We start from the raw sequence: 13,804 nt of genomic DNA on the forward strand, positions 1-13,804 counted from the left end.
TTATTGATTTTAATGACTTTAAGTTGGTGTTTTTGGTTATTACTCATTTGTCACGAAATGCAAAATTATTCAATTTTGACCCTGTTGAAAACTTCTACAGTTTCGGCACTGCTGAACACCCTCAAATTTTTTAATTAATTATATTTTCAAAAAGTTTTTTTTTCGAAAACTCTTTCAGCAGCTCAAAAGCATGTCTGACCGCTTTTTTTTTAAATTTCAGGCCATTTCGTTTTTAAATTAATTTTTTTTAAAGCTAAATGATAATTATGAATCATTTCAGACCAATTTGGTGGGACTATTTTGTATTAGGGGTTTGATAACTTAAAACTAGAAGCCCTCCCTCTAGTTCTTATAACTCCTTTAAAATCAAAGTTTAAGAATTTTTTATCTAATTTTCCAATTTTTATGGTAATGATAAATATTCATAATTGCGTATGTTTCTTTTTTTTATATAATTCTGAAAGAAAAGTGCAACAAAGATCTGCGAATGTCTTACAGTAGAACCAACGGCGGTTTTTTTTTGCTGTCATCATTTTGGTTGTACTCAAGTCACTTTTTCCAAAAACGTTTTCTTCACTTCAAAGTTTCAAACTATATGTGTCTTCCGAGTTTGCTTATCTTGATTCTAATTTGAAACGACTTCCAAAAAATTACCAGTTGAATGAGTTTAAGGCTAAATGAAATACCTAGCGCTGATCAATTATGTAAATCAAACTACAAAATACTCATTGGTCCTGTTGGTTCGAAGAGTTTTAGAGACTACATTTCTAGAAATAAAACAAAAATATGACGCACTGGTTCATTGGATACGTTCATTGATTCTTTTGTTCAAGGGGGGGGGGGGGTTAGAGTGGGAAGCCTAAGTTTGAGGGAGGTTGCAAAGGTGGATGTAAAAATGGCAGTGAGTGTTGAGGTTGGCGGCAATGGTGAGTATGTATGTGGTGTAATTTGGAGGTAAAAAAGAGAAGATGGGTATTAAAATGTGAGGTTATTGCTATGAAACAATAAAGAACAGGTGAGTAAATTTAGAAATAGAGTAGGCTGTCAGTAATGCAGAAAAAGTTTTGCAGAAGATTTGGAACAAACATTTATTAGGTTTTGAATGTATTATAATCAATATATCTTCTTTGAAACTGATGAGTTATAATAGATTTCGTGGTCCTAAAGTTAACTGTTCCGACTTTCGAAGAAAGTGCGGATTACTTATGCTTGGCGTATTTTTTTTATTCAGTCAATTTTCGACTTGTTGACTAATCCCGGGTTGAAGTCACAGAAGTTTATCAGTACTGTTCAACAGAAACAACAAAAACCAAAAACCAGTCCTATATCAGAGTTTACATCACCATTTACAGCAGCACTCCTGCCTCAGGATTTTACTCTGTTATTCATCTGACCAAGAGATTGAACAGGAAAAAATTTGCTAGTACTGTTCTAGAACTGTAACAATACTGTTACAGTACTATTTAATTTCTTTTTGTTATAAATTATAACTGAAAATTTTTTTTACTAAATTTCGATTTGATTTCCAAGTTTTGTTACGTGTCGTTCCAATCAAAAAACCATTAACTTAACCTTAAATTTTTAGAAAAAAATGTCGCACTTTTTTTGTAAAAAATTGAAAAAGTTTTTCTTTTTAAAATGATGCATCCTTTCACAGCTAGAAATAAACTCAAAAATTGTCGAAATCATAATTTGCCTAGCTTTTAATTATTTTATAATTGAGTTTTAATACCGACATTTCCTTAAAATTTTTCTCAGAAAATCCCAAATAAATCTTCAATAAGATGGCCGAAAATGTTTTTGAAATCAGCCCAACCAAATAACTTCATTGAAATCATGTTTCTGTCAAGGCGCGGATATTTGTAGTTTTTAAGATTTTTACTTTTTTTTTATTCGATTTTTGATCATAGATATAACAGAACAATATCTCTGATTTTTTCTGATCAGAGAATTATCAGAACAAAATCTCTTATTTTATTCTGGTCAGAAAAAAAAAAGCAGAATAAAAACAGTACTGTAGCAGCACTGATTCAGTACTGTTACAGTACTGGGTTTTTTGTCGCTGGTTTATCTCTAATCAGAGTTAATTTGCCAATTGCCAGAATCTGAAACAGAACTGATATTTTACTAAAAAGTTTCTGGAGAAGTAATGATTTTCTCTGTGACTTCAACCCGGAAGCGTTTTTGACGGAATTTTTTGTTACCATCTGAGAGATTTTGTCACTTTTAGCTCAAATTTTTTAAAAGAGTTTCATCTGTGATCATTTTTTGTAAAATTACGAGCGTTTAAAAATTGTTAATTTGGCCAATTTGAGATATTTAAAGTGCGATATATTGCGTACTTATAACACGCGTAAGAAGCAAATTAATACGTTTCAAATTGAATTGAGGCCAGCATTTTAATCCTATTATCACAATGCGATACTCTAAAGACACCCTCAGTACCTTACTTATCGTGTGGGGGCATAAGATGAATAAAAAATCATTAAAAAGAAAATTCTTCTTTTTTCTCAACTATTTCGTCAATTATTCAACCGAAAGAAAACTTTTCAGCTGACCTTAAGTGCAGTCGAAACATTCAGGGCTTTGCCCTAATATACGAGCAGTCTTGTTAAACGATTATGATGGAAACTTCAGTACGAGCAGAGAAGTTATATCTGAAGGAGTAGAAAAGTTACATAACTGACTCTCACATATTTTTGTTCCGACTTTCGATACGAAAGTAACAAAATATTTGTGCAAATTTTGACTTTTTAACTATCCATTTTTAGCGGAGATATAATTTGTCTTACAAATTGTTCCCAATTGGTTGAAAGAAGCTAATTTGCCATTATTGATTTGTTGCAAGAAGCGAATCTATCTTTTAGGAAAGTCCATCTATTTCAAATTTCAGAAGAAAACAAGTTTTATTTTTTTACATTAATTTTTGTTGGTTAATACTGCTCCATAAACCTTAAAAGGCAGTCGGAACATTCAGGGCTTCAGCCTGATACGAGCAGTCTTGTTCTATTCTAGATTTAACTCAAATAAAACATGAGAAGTTATATAGTTATTCACCCCTTAAAAATCCTCCCTCAACCATATTGTTTGGATATATATAATTTTACAAACTCATCAAGAAAAAGGTAGAAAGCAAAAGGTTTTTGATTCGTTGCACATATAAAAATTGGCCGCCTTGTTTTGACAAAATATCATTTTTCAAAAGAATTTTTGAATTAATGATTTTGATATTTGTAAAGAAGAAAAATATTGTTAAAAATAGATATTTGAATGCCCTGGCGATAATTGGGAGCATCATTAATATCACCACGGTCGCAGTTGCCCATCATTTTATACTTGGCTGAAAAATAAACTAATTTAAAATCTGTTTTCCATAAGATGAATTGCATCAGCCTCATAGTCTAAAAGCTGGGTAAAAATCGTGGCCCTCATTACCTCTCCCGTTTCCTTAGTAAGTCTCCAGTTTTTTTGCCCTCTTTTGCTGTTGAATATTCCAACAGGAGTCAAACGCAACTAATTTTGTAATATATTGCATAGAATTGCATTCAAAAGGGAAACCATTCATTCGCTCTCCGTGAAATAAGAGTTATAGTGAACACCGCGGCTCGAACATCACCTATGTATGAATCATTGCAGTAGCGGATTTAGGGGGGGGGGGGGTTGGATTTGCTCGGAAAATCAATTTGGTCGACGTGAAAAAAGTCGACCAGATTTAAAAAAAAAACATTGAGCCGCCCTAATCCCCTCGAGAAAATCCTAGATCCGCCCCTGAATCATTGAGATCTATTTAACATTTTCCATATTGTTAAATGGAAGTACTAAATTCAGTACGATTTCAATATTTTTGTGTTTAGCTGCGTTCCATCAGCTTTTAATTTGTTAGAAGTTCTGAATTACATCTAGTTTTTTTTGTTCTCATGTGGTCCTCCTGTCTATATCAGTAGTAGGGTTTGTCGGTTGGCAAATCTGGCTCGCCGTACTTGGCAGTCAGAATGAAGTAGAAACTGAGAGTGGTGGTGAGTAGTACGAACAGAATGGCACTCAGTCGGTCCACAATGCGACTCAAGTACTGCCAGTCTCGGATGACAGCATTGCGGCGTCTGTCCCGCTGCTTGTCGTACATGATCCCCTCACACAGTTTCTCAAGTTTGGCCAGTTGGGCGATGACTTTGTCGAAGCCGTTGCTCAAGAAGGGCGTGGCGTCCAGCACTCCGTCTAAAAAAGTTATAAAGTAGTTATTAGAGAAAATAGATTAAACTAGTGCTTGAAAAAACAGAAATAGACGTTTTTTAAAGGTTCTATTTTTTCGAATTGCTTCATTTATCTATTTGCAAAACAACTTTTTAGACTATTTTCTATGTTTGATGTCAGTGGCAATAAAATTTGACAAAAACAATAGAAAGGTGAGTTTCGAAAATATGACTTTTTCAAAATAAAGTATGTTCTGATCACCTTAATCTTAAAATTAATATGTGAAAACTAAAAACTCTTTTTCTGTCTGGCAGGGACGTGTTAATGATGGAGGCAGCCGTGAACTGCTCCAAATATTGTAGCAAGAATACCCTGTAGCCAATCGCTAATATTTATTTATCTTGTCAGTGTCTTGGCAACATACGTTTATCTTGCAAGAGTCTCGCAAGTTTCCTGCAATTAACTTTTCAATTTTTGGTATTGAACGTCAATTTGCTGTAGTGAAAAACTTTTAAAAGGGATGCAGACCGAGCTGGAGAAAACTACATGATTGAAGGCCTGACGACCCGACTTTGAAGGCTCACCTCAAAAAGCAATTCTAGTGAACGTTTTTTATTGTGGTTTAGTATCTAGCTCAGGGGCGGATTTAGGGGGGAGGGGGCGGACGCCCCACCCCCCTCAGGGATTCGACCCTGCCGACCCAAAGGGTCCCCCTTTGGTACTTTTTAAGAAATACATTTCTGGCCGACCGACCCTGAAATTTTTCTAAAGGCGCCCTTGGCGCCAATATATACTAATTTTGAGGGGGGAGCGCGCGCCGAAAAAACGCGAAGTGCCTAAAAACGCCTTTTGTGGACTTTTTTTTAAATTTTGCCTGCGGCTCAGAAAATTTGGCCAAAACAGGGAGTAAACCGGGCTTGGGGAGAGCTCGAAAATTTATTTCGGTCGACCTAAAAAAAGGTCGACAAAATATCCGCCCCCCCCCCCCCCCTCGAGAAAATCCTAGATCCGCCCCTGATCTAGCTGGCTGTTTTTTCTTAGATAAGTTGCTGAAAGATGCTTTTTTGATACATGTCTGGCTATTGGTTTGGCTGGAACTTTTTTTAAGTTTTACAAAACTACGTTTATTTTAAATTACGGTTATCTTGCAACGTTTTGCATGAATCTAGCAAGATCTTGCTTAAAAAATTACATACGAAATGTCAAAAATGTTGTGACACTACAACTGGTCAAAAATTCGCTTTTTTCCGAAAAAGAAACAACTCATCGAAAGCGACAATTCGCATTTTTTTTGGAAAAAGAGAGAACACGCATCTGTGACAATTTGTACGGGTTTCAAGTGGTATGCTGCATAGGGGCTGATTTGTGTTGAGTGCTCGCCAAAAACTGAAAACACCTGGCGGTTATAGCGCGCTTAACACCGGACAATTGGATGAGATTTTTATCTAAGTTTTGTCGCTTGCAAACTGTTAATTTTTCGTCACTGCTAGTTGTCCTTTTTGACCATTTGTCGCCGCGCTTATCGACTTCAGTAAAGAACTTTGAGTTCGAGTTATTTTACGTAACATTTTTTTCACAGATAAACTACCAGCGTTTTCGAAGTATATCATGTTGAAATCAAAGTTTGATTTCAAGTTCTCCTCGAGATATCGAGAAGGAAAAATTATTTGATATTTTTGCAGTTCGAATCAAAACTCGAAAGCCACTAGTGTGGCATGCATGGATCACGTGAGCTGATCTGGCTTGATTGCATGGCTGCGTGAACAAAATCACACACTGAACCTTCCTATGTTTCCTTCTTAAGATTTATTAGCCCCAGATCAATCCAACAAAGGTTAATAAATGATGATTTCCTTTACTAAAAAGTTAAATGCAAGTAATAAACAGGCGGAGGCTATTCTCATGCGCGAAGGACCGAATGCGCGGAAAAAACTCGTGACCGAAGGACCGAAAACAAAATTAGCCGAAAATCAATTTCCAAAAAGAAGCAATTGCCATTCAATTCAAATGAATTAAATGAAGCAATATGTTGCATCTTTCATAACGAAACCCTTGAAATATAAAATTTGTTCCAATTCGGCGGTGGTCAGTGACAATTTGAAAATTTTGCATATTTCTGCCGTTTTTATATTCGGCCAATATCAATATTCAGTCCCTGGAAGTGTTTATTTTTCTTTCCAAATTTTAGATTACTGAAATCTGATTGGCTGATTTTTATTTTCGCGCATTCGGTTCTTCGCGTATGAGGGATTCCACTAAACAGGCATCTGTTAGGAAGGAATTTTTGAAAACAATGGATTTTTTATTCTAAATTTTAACGTTGCAAAAACACTTCATGCCGTTTATACAAAAACATTTAATGTTAAATTTCATGTTGATAGCTGCGCTTTGCACGGGCGGATCTCGGATTTTCTCGAGGGGGGTGGGAAGGGGGCTGGTGATTTTCAAAAAAAAGTTCGAAAATTTTTTCGGCCTTTTTTTGGTCGACAAAATTGATTTTCGAGATCTCCTAAAGCACTCAAAAGATCCTGTTTTGGCCAAACTTTATGCGTTGTATGCAAAATTTTGAAAATGTAGGCTAAAACTGGCTTTTTTGGGCACTTTTTTGAAAAATTCTTACCAAAAAATTGCGTTTTTTCGGCGCGCTTTTTTTCAAAATTAGTATATATTTGCACCGAAGGCTTCTCAGAAAATCACCAAAAATGGATATCTCCGTCAGCAAAAATGGATATCTCAACATTGTACAAAGGGTGACCCTTTGGGACGGCAGGGAACGAATTCCTGAGAAGAGGCGTCCGATCCCGTCCCTCCCCGTCCTCCCCAAATTCGCCGCCCCTGGCGCTTTTTTCGGATGAAAGGAAGTATAATTGATTGTAATTGAGTTTATTGTTCCGACTTTACGAAAGTAACGGAATGTTTGGGCTCGGGGTGGGTTTTTTTTTCTTCAGACAAATTTCGACTTTTAAACTATAGTCATTTTTGACCGAATTTTTTTTATCAATCGAAAGGTTTTAGTGTCTTGAGCCTAATATTGAAAAGATATTTCACCTGTGATCATTTTTCGTAAACTTATGGGGGTTTAAAGATTGCACATTTGGCCAAGTTGGGTTAATTAACGCGCGATATATTTCGCGCTATTAATGCGTAAGCGGAGATTTAATCCGTCTTAGAAATCGTTCCAAATTGGTTGAAAGAAGCTTATTTGCCATAATTGATGTGTTAATAGGAGCAAAATCTATCCACTTTGTAATTTGTATGGCATGTGGAGGATGTTTTTCTACAAAAAATTTGAAATTTGAACAAAAAATTTTAATTTATTTTTTTTATAATATTTTTCTACGTTATTACTGCTCCATATACCTTAACAGGTAATCGGAACATTCAGGGCTTCGCCCTGATACGAGCAATCCTGTTTTTTTTGCTTAAGGGCGACATGGAATTTTTTTGTCTGGGGGCGGCATAGGAATTAATTATATTGACAACGTTTTAGACCACAAAAATCCATTAAAATTAATTTTCTTTCTCATTTTGATCAGTTGAGCTATCTCCCCCCACGTCTTTGTCTTTTGTAGCATTTTACCGTTTTTACTTGGGGGGAAGAGAAATTGCTCAATTCAGATTCATTTTACATTAAAGATATGCGGGACTCATTCTTGATAGTTTTATGCCCCTATAATGACTGAAAATTGTGGAACAAACAAAGAATCTCAGGGCAACGAATTCGTAAATGGGATAACAGGGATAGAATCACAGATATCCACAGTAGAGGTCATTCTACCAGAGTGAATAAGTTGCAGTCATTTTAGTATGGAATCTACATGTTCTTAAGGGAAAAAATAACACATCTTCGAATTTTTTTAATGAGTTTTATTCAGCGCTGCAGTCAAACGTTTCAGAGAAAGTGGCTATTTATCGTTTTCGGTGCTCAAGTGGGCTTGAATAGTCTGGTGGTTTTCTGTAAAGATGCTTAAATGGGGAAAATTAGCAAAGGAAATACACTTAATAAAAACATCATTAGGAATGGCGATTAGTTAAATGCAGCAGATCAATTTCGTTTCCTTACACAAAATGTTTTCAAATGTTGCACAAAATAGTGTGTGGTTCCGGTGCCAACCCACAAAATCGCATTCTCGGATAGCCGAAACAACAAAATTTACCTCCGATCAATCAAAGTATTATAATTGATTTTTCTCGAAACTAAGCTAGCAAAATTATCAATGAATTTAAAAATTTTTCTGTGTGTAAGAACGTTCCTTTCATGGAATTAGTTAACAATAAAAACGCGAATTTTTTCATGAGCAAAACTTATTTGGCTATCCATTAATTAATTAAAACATCAGTGTTATATAAGTTGTAAATTATTGACCGATTTTTGGCCGGTCCAATAAAAAAGGTTGATCGAATTTTCGATTGTTTGAAGCAACCCCTCCTTCATTATAAAAATTTTTAATTTTAGGGTCAATAACTTGTTTGTTTGTGGGGCTTATAATGAGAGAGAGCCTTTCTTTATTTTATAAGATAAAAAAACTTGATTTTATCGACAATTGGTTTTTGGCTTTGAGCGAACTGAATACTTCCGGTTATCCGGGAACGAAATTGTATTTCCACTTTCCATCTTGCCCCTCACTTGATTCCTACAAAAAAGTTTTAGGTGGGTAATACTCCCACAATGGAGGGACCGAATGCTAAAAACTTTCCAATCAGAATTGTTGGACGCCCTATTCGCTAAAACGTTTTTATTCAAGATTAAAATGAAAATTATCAAAAAAATGAGTTTTACTAGTATAAATTTTGCCGTATAAAACAAGCAGATATCATTTGAATTTTGTTTGTTTGTTTTTTTTGCATAGATGCGTCATAGATCTGGTAAAAGTTGAAATTTCATTTGCCCGCTTAAATTGCAGTTGGTCATTTTTAAATTTGATTGTTCGGATTTGTTCGTCAAGTTTCAAATTTTCAAGATGTCTGTGCGACTTTTGAATATTCATTTGTGATTGGTTGAAATTAGTCTTCCATCGTTCGACTTCTTTATCATACATAAAGGACGACATCATTGTGCAACTGACGCTCGAACCCATCAATTACAAAAGTCTGGACTATTTTTCTTAAAATGGAGCTCTAAGGCAAACAAAGTTGAATAAGTGTAGCGAAATCAAAAAACGTTTTGCGAATTCAGTACTTTGTTGGTGCGAAATCCAGTAATTTGTTGATGTGAAGCTCAAACTTGCCGAAACATTATTGTGGCGAAAACGCGGAAAAACTAGTTTTTATTGTTCCGACTATTGAAATGGGGGAGGGGGGACTTTGTTTTCGGTTGTGTTTTAATTGTTTTTCTTTCTATGTTATTCACGCAAAATCAACTACCACTAAAATCATCGGAGAGAGTTGAGTGGTATATCATATTAGAGCCTTTTAAGCCAGTATAGCCTATTCGTTCGCTCTGATAAAACAAAACGCCGTGCACTGTGGATATCCGTGATGATACTCCCTGTTATCTAAACTGCGAACCCATTGCCCTGAGATTCCTTGTTTGTTCCACAATTTCTATTGCCATTTAGAAGTTTTAAATATAACCATTTAAAAACTGACTTACATTTGTTAATCCTTAGTTGAATTTCGAGAGAAAAAGGCGATCGAGCAACGTTCGTTATATGGAAATTAAGTAATTTAAAAAAAAATTAGGCTCACAAAACTGAATTTTAATATCAAGAAAAATAGCTGTGGATGTTTTTTTCAGCGCTTATTTGACAAAAAGTATTTTAAAAAAAATTATTGTACAAAACTAGGAAACAATTTTAAAAAAGTTTTTGTTTCATTTTTTTTGTAGCCATGAAGACAAATATTGGAATAAATACCGAACTCTTTAAATTTCTACGCGAATAACACCACGCACTAAAAACTACACTAACTTGAAGAAAATCGAAAATATATAACTTCAGATATGTAACCTCAGATTATGTAACCTCAGATAGCAACAAGAGTAGCCGTTTGCTGTGCATTTTCATAAAAACTTAAATATATATATATATATATATATATATATATATATATATATATATATATATACATTTAAGTTTTTATGAAAATGATCGGAGCGTTCTGTGCTACTTGCGCAGCAAACGGCTACACTTGTTGCTATCTGAGGTTACACATTGTTTTCAAAAGAATTAAGAGAAGTGGTTAGAGAGTATGTCACTCATAATAGGAAGAAGTTTAGATATTCTTACACTTCACTTTACATTTTTTACACTTTCATTTTTTAGTTAGTGATTTGAGTTCTGACAATTACTGAAATCTGATCATGCCAGTTTGAATTAATTATTGATTCTTACTCTATTTCAATCTTTCTTGAAGCTTTTGAGACTTTTATTGGAGCCATTTTCTTGAAGCTTTTGCTATTTTAACACTTATTAGGTCCCAAGAATCACACTTTTTCCAAGCTAAGCAGAGATGCCAACAAAAATAACGCAAATAATTGCTCTTGTGAAATTCAGTTATTTGATTTCTTGTAACGTAGCTTGATTTCTTGATTTCTTGTAATAATTTTTTTTGCGGAGATGTTTAAAATAATCTTTGCAATAACTGAAATAATCCAAAAAAACTAATGAAACATAGTTTTTTGCTGAATTTGTTTTCATGGAAGCTCCAAATTTCTGACACCGATGTTTCACTCCAAAAACTGCGGCTGACAGTCTAACTGATGGATAATTTCGAGCAAGGGAAAGGTCAAGTGCCAAACAGTTTGAAAACGAACAAAGCGATTGTAAACAAACTAGTTGCAACGGTCATATTTTCTAACAAGCTTAGGTTCTTGTTTTCTTGAAAATAAGCTTAAAAAAATTGCAATACTTTTGCAATAATTGGGTACAAGTAAGTATGTAGTGCAACAAAAACAAATAATTTATTGTTTTTTTTTGGGCACCCCTGGTGCTAAGCCACCCAATAAATTTTTTTTCCGCCAGTACGTCATAAAGTAATGGGAGGGAATTTGACGAAGGGTTGTTTTTTTCTTCCAGTCTAAACTAAGATGCCTCAAAGAAAGTTTCCAAAAAATTTTCAAAATGTGTTTCAGTGTCCAGAAAGTTTGATTATGATTTTTCCATTTTCGGGCAATTCCCAAATACTTCATAAGACTGCCGTGCTCCAAATTGGGTTTTTTGATCACTCGGCTTGAATTAATCCTCAGTTTTGCATAACTTACTTGCTTCGATCAATTTTAAAAATTATTTTAAACATTTCAAGCGCGCAGTATAATTAATTCAAAAAACCTCAGAATTTTTTTCTTTCGGCCGGATATCGTTGTTTGTCTACAAGTTTTGCCCTATTCACTGACTTCAAGTGTTTTCGAACTTTAACAAAAAAAACTGCTGTCTATGGATACCCTAGACATTAATTGTCAGCTGAAATGGTAGACTGGCACAGGAATGCATGACTATAACACTAGGGTATCTAAAACTAAACTGCTGTCTATGGATACCCTAGACATTAATTGTCAGCTGAAATGGTAGACTGGCACAGGAATGTTTGACTATAACACTAGGGTATCTAACACTGGTGTCTATGGATACCCTAGACATTAATTGTCAGCTGAAATGGTAAACTGGCACAGGAATGCATGGCTATAACACAAGCGTATCTAAAACTAAACTGCTGTCTATGGATACCCTAGACATTAATTGTCAGCTGAAATGGTAGACTGGCACAGGAATGCATGACTAAAACACTAGGGCATCTAAAACTGTTGTCTATGGATACCCTAGACATTAATTGTCAGCTGAAATGGTAGACTGGCACAGGAATGCATGACTATAACACTAGGGTATCTCAAACTGCAAAACAATTAAGTCCGATACCCTAGACATTAATTGTCAGCTGAAATAGTAGACTGGCACAGGACTGCATGACTATAACACTAGGGTATCTATAACTAAACTGCTGTCTAAGGATACCCTGGACATTAATTGTCAGCTGAAATGGTAGACTGGCACGGGAATGCATGACTATAACACTAGGGTATCTAAAACTGCTGTCTATAGATACCCTAGAAATTAAGTGTCAGCGGAAATGGTAGACTGGCACAGGAATGCATGACTGTAACATTAGGGTATCTAAAACTGCTGCCTATGGATATCCTAGACATTAATTGTCAGCTGAAATGGTAGACTGGCACAGAAATGCATGACTATAACACTAGGATATCTAAAACTGCAAAACCGTTAAGCAATAGAGCTGTCTATGGATACTCTAGACATTATTTTTGGCTGAAATGGTAGACTGGCACATGAATGCTTGACTATAACACTAGGGTATCTAAAACTGGTGTCTGTGGATACCCTATAACATAATATTTAGCTGAAATGGCAGACTGGCGCAGGAATGCATGACTCTAACACTAGGGTATCTAAGACTGCAAAACAATTAAGTTCGATACCCTTGACATTAATAGTCAGCTGAAATGGTAAACTGGCACAGGAACTCATGACTATAACACTAGGGTATCTAAAACTGCTGTCTATGGATACCCTAGACAATAATTGTCAGCTGAAATGGTAAACTGGCACAGAAATGCATGGCTAAAACACCAGGGTATCTAAAACTGCAAAACAATTAATCCGATACTCTAGAAATTAAGTGTGAGCTGAAATAGTAGACTGGCACAGGAATGCATGAATATAACACTAGGGTATCTAAAACTGCTGTCTATGGATACCCTAGACATTAATTGTCAGCTGAAATGGTAGACTGGCCCCGAAATGCATGACTATAACACTAGGGTATCTAAAATTAGTGTCTATGGATACCCTAGACATCAACTGTCATCTGAAATGATAAACTGGCGCAAGAATGCATGACTATAAAACTAGGGTATCTAAAATTGCAAAACCATTAAGCAATAGAGCTGTCTATGGATACCCTAGACATTAATTTTCAGCTGAAATGGCAGACTGGCACAGTAATGCATGACTTAACACTAGGATATCTAAAACTGCTGTCTATGGTTACCCTAGACATTAATTGTCAGCTGAAACGATAGACAGGCACAGGAAAGCATGAATATAACATTAGGTTATCTAAAACTGCTGTCTATGGATACCCTAGACATTAATCGTCAGCTGGAATCTTAGACTGGCACAGGAATGCATGACTATAACTGCAAAATCATTAAGCAATAGAGCTGTCTATGGATACCCTAGACATTAATTTTCAGCTGAAATGGTAGACTGCCACAGCAACGTATGACTATAAAACTAGGGTATCTAAAACTACAAAACAATTAAGTCCGATACCCTAGACATTAATTGTCAGCTGAAATGATAGACTGGCACATGAATGCTTGACTATAACACTAGGGTATCTAAAACTGGTGTCTGTGGATACCCTATAACATAATATTTAGCTGAAATGGCAGACTGGCGCAGGAATGCATGACTCTAACACTAGGGTATCTAAGACTGCAAAACAATTAAGTTCGATACCCTTGACATTAATAGTCAGCTGAAATGGTAAACTGGCACAGGAACTCATGACTATAACACTAGGGTATCTAAAACTGCTGTCTATGGATACCCTAGACAATAATTGTCAGCTGAAATGGTAAACTGGCACAGAAATG

At 35.3% G+C, this 13,804-nt stretch overlaps 2 protein-coding genes across 4 annotated transcripts in view; both read right to left on the reverse strand.

Annotated features, from left to right (window-relative positions):
* The window catches only part of LOC134846528 (jouberin-like), a 439,624-nt gene that overhangs the window by 373,550 nt on the left and 52,270 nt on the right, over nt 1-13,804 (reverse strand). The window lies entirely within an intron of this gene.
* Nucleotides 3,504-13,804, reverse strand: part of LOC134846529 (neuronal acetylcholine receptor subunit beta-3-like) — a 74,385-nt gene continuing 64,084 nt past the window's right edge. The window contains exon 10 of the mRNA XM_063863909.1: nt 3,504-4,215. Within this exon, the coding sequence (XP_063719979.1) occupies nt 3,938-4,215 (278 nt within the window). The 3' untranslated portion in view covers nt 3,504-3,937. The remainder of the gene's footprint in view (nt 4,216-13,804) is intronic.

The sequence above is a fragment of the Symsagittifera roscoffensis genome, chromosome 5 (assembly GCF_963678635.1).
Source record: "Symsagittifera roscoffensis chromosome 5, txSymRosc1.1, whole genome shotgun sequence".
Classification (NCBI taxonomy): domain Eukaryota; kingdom Metazoa; phylum Xenacoelomorpha; order Acoela; family Convolutidae; genus Symsagittifera; species Symsagittifera roscoffensis.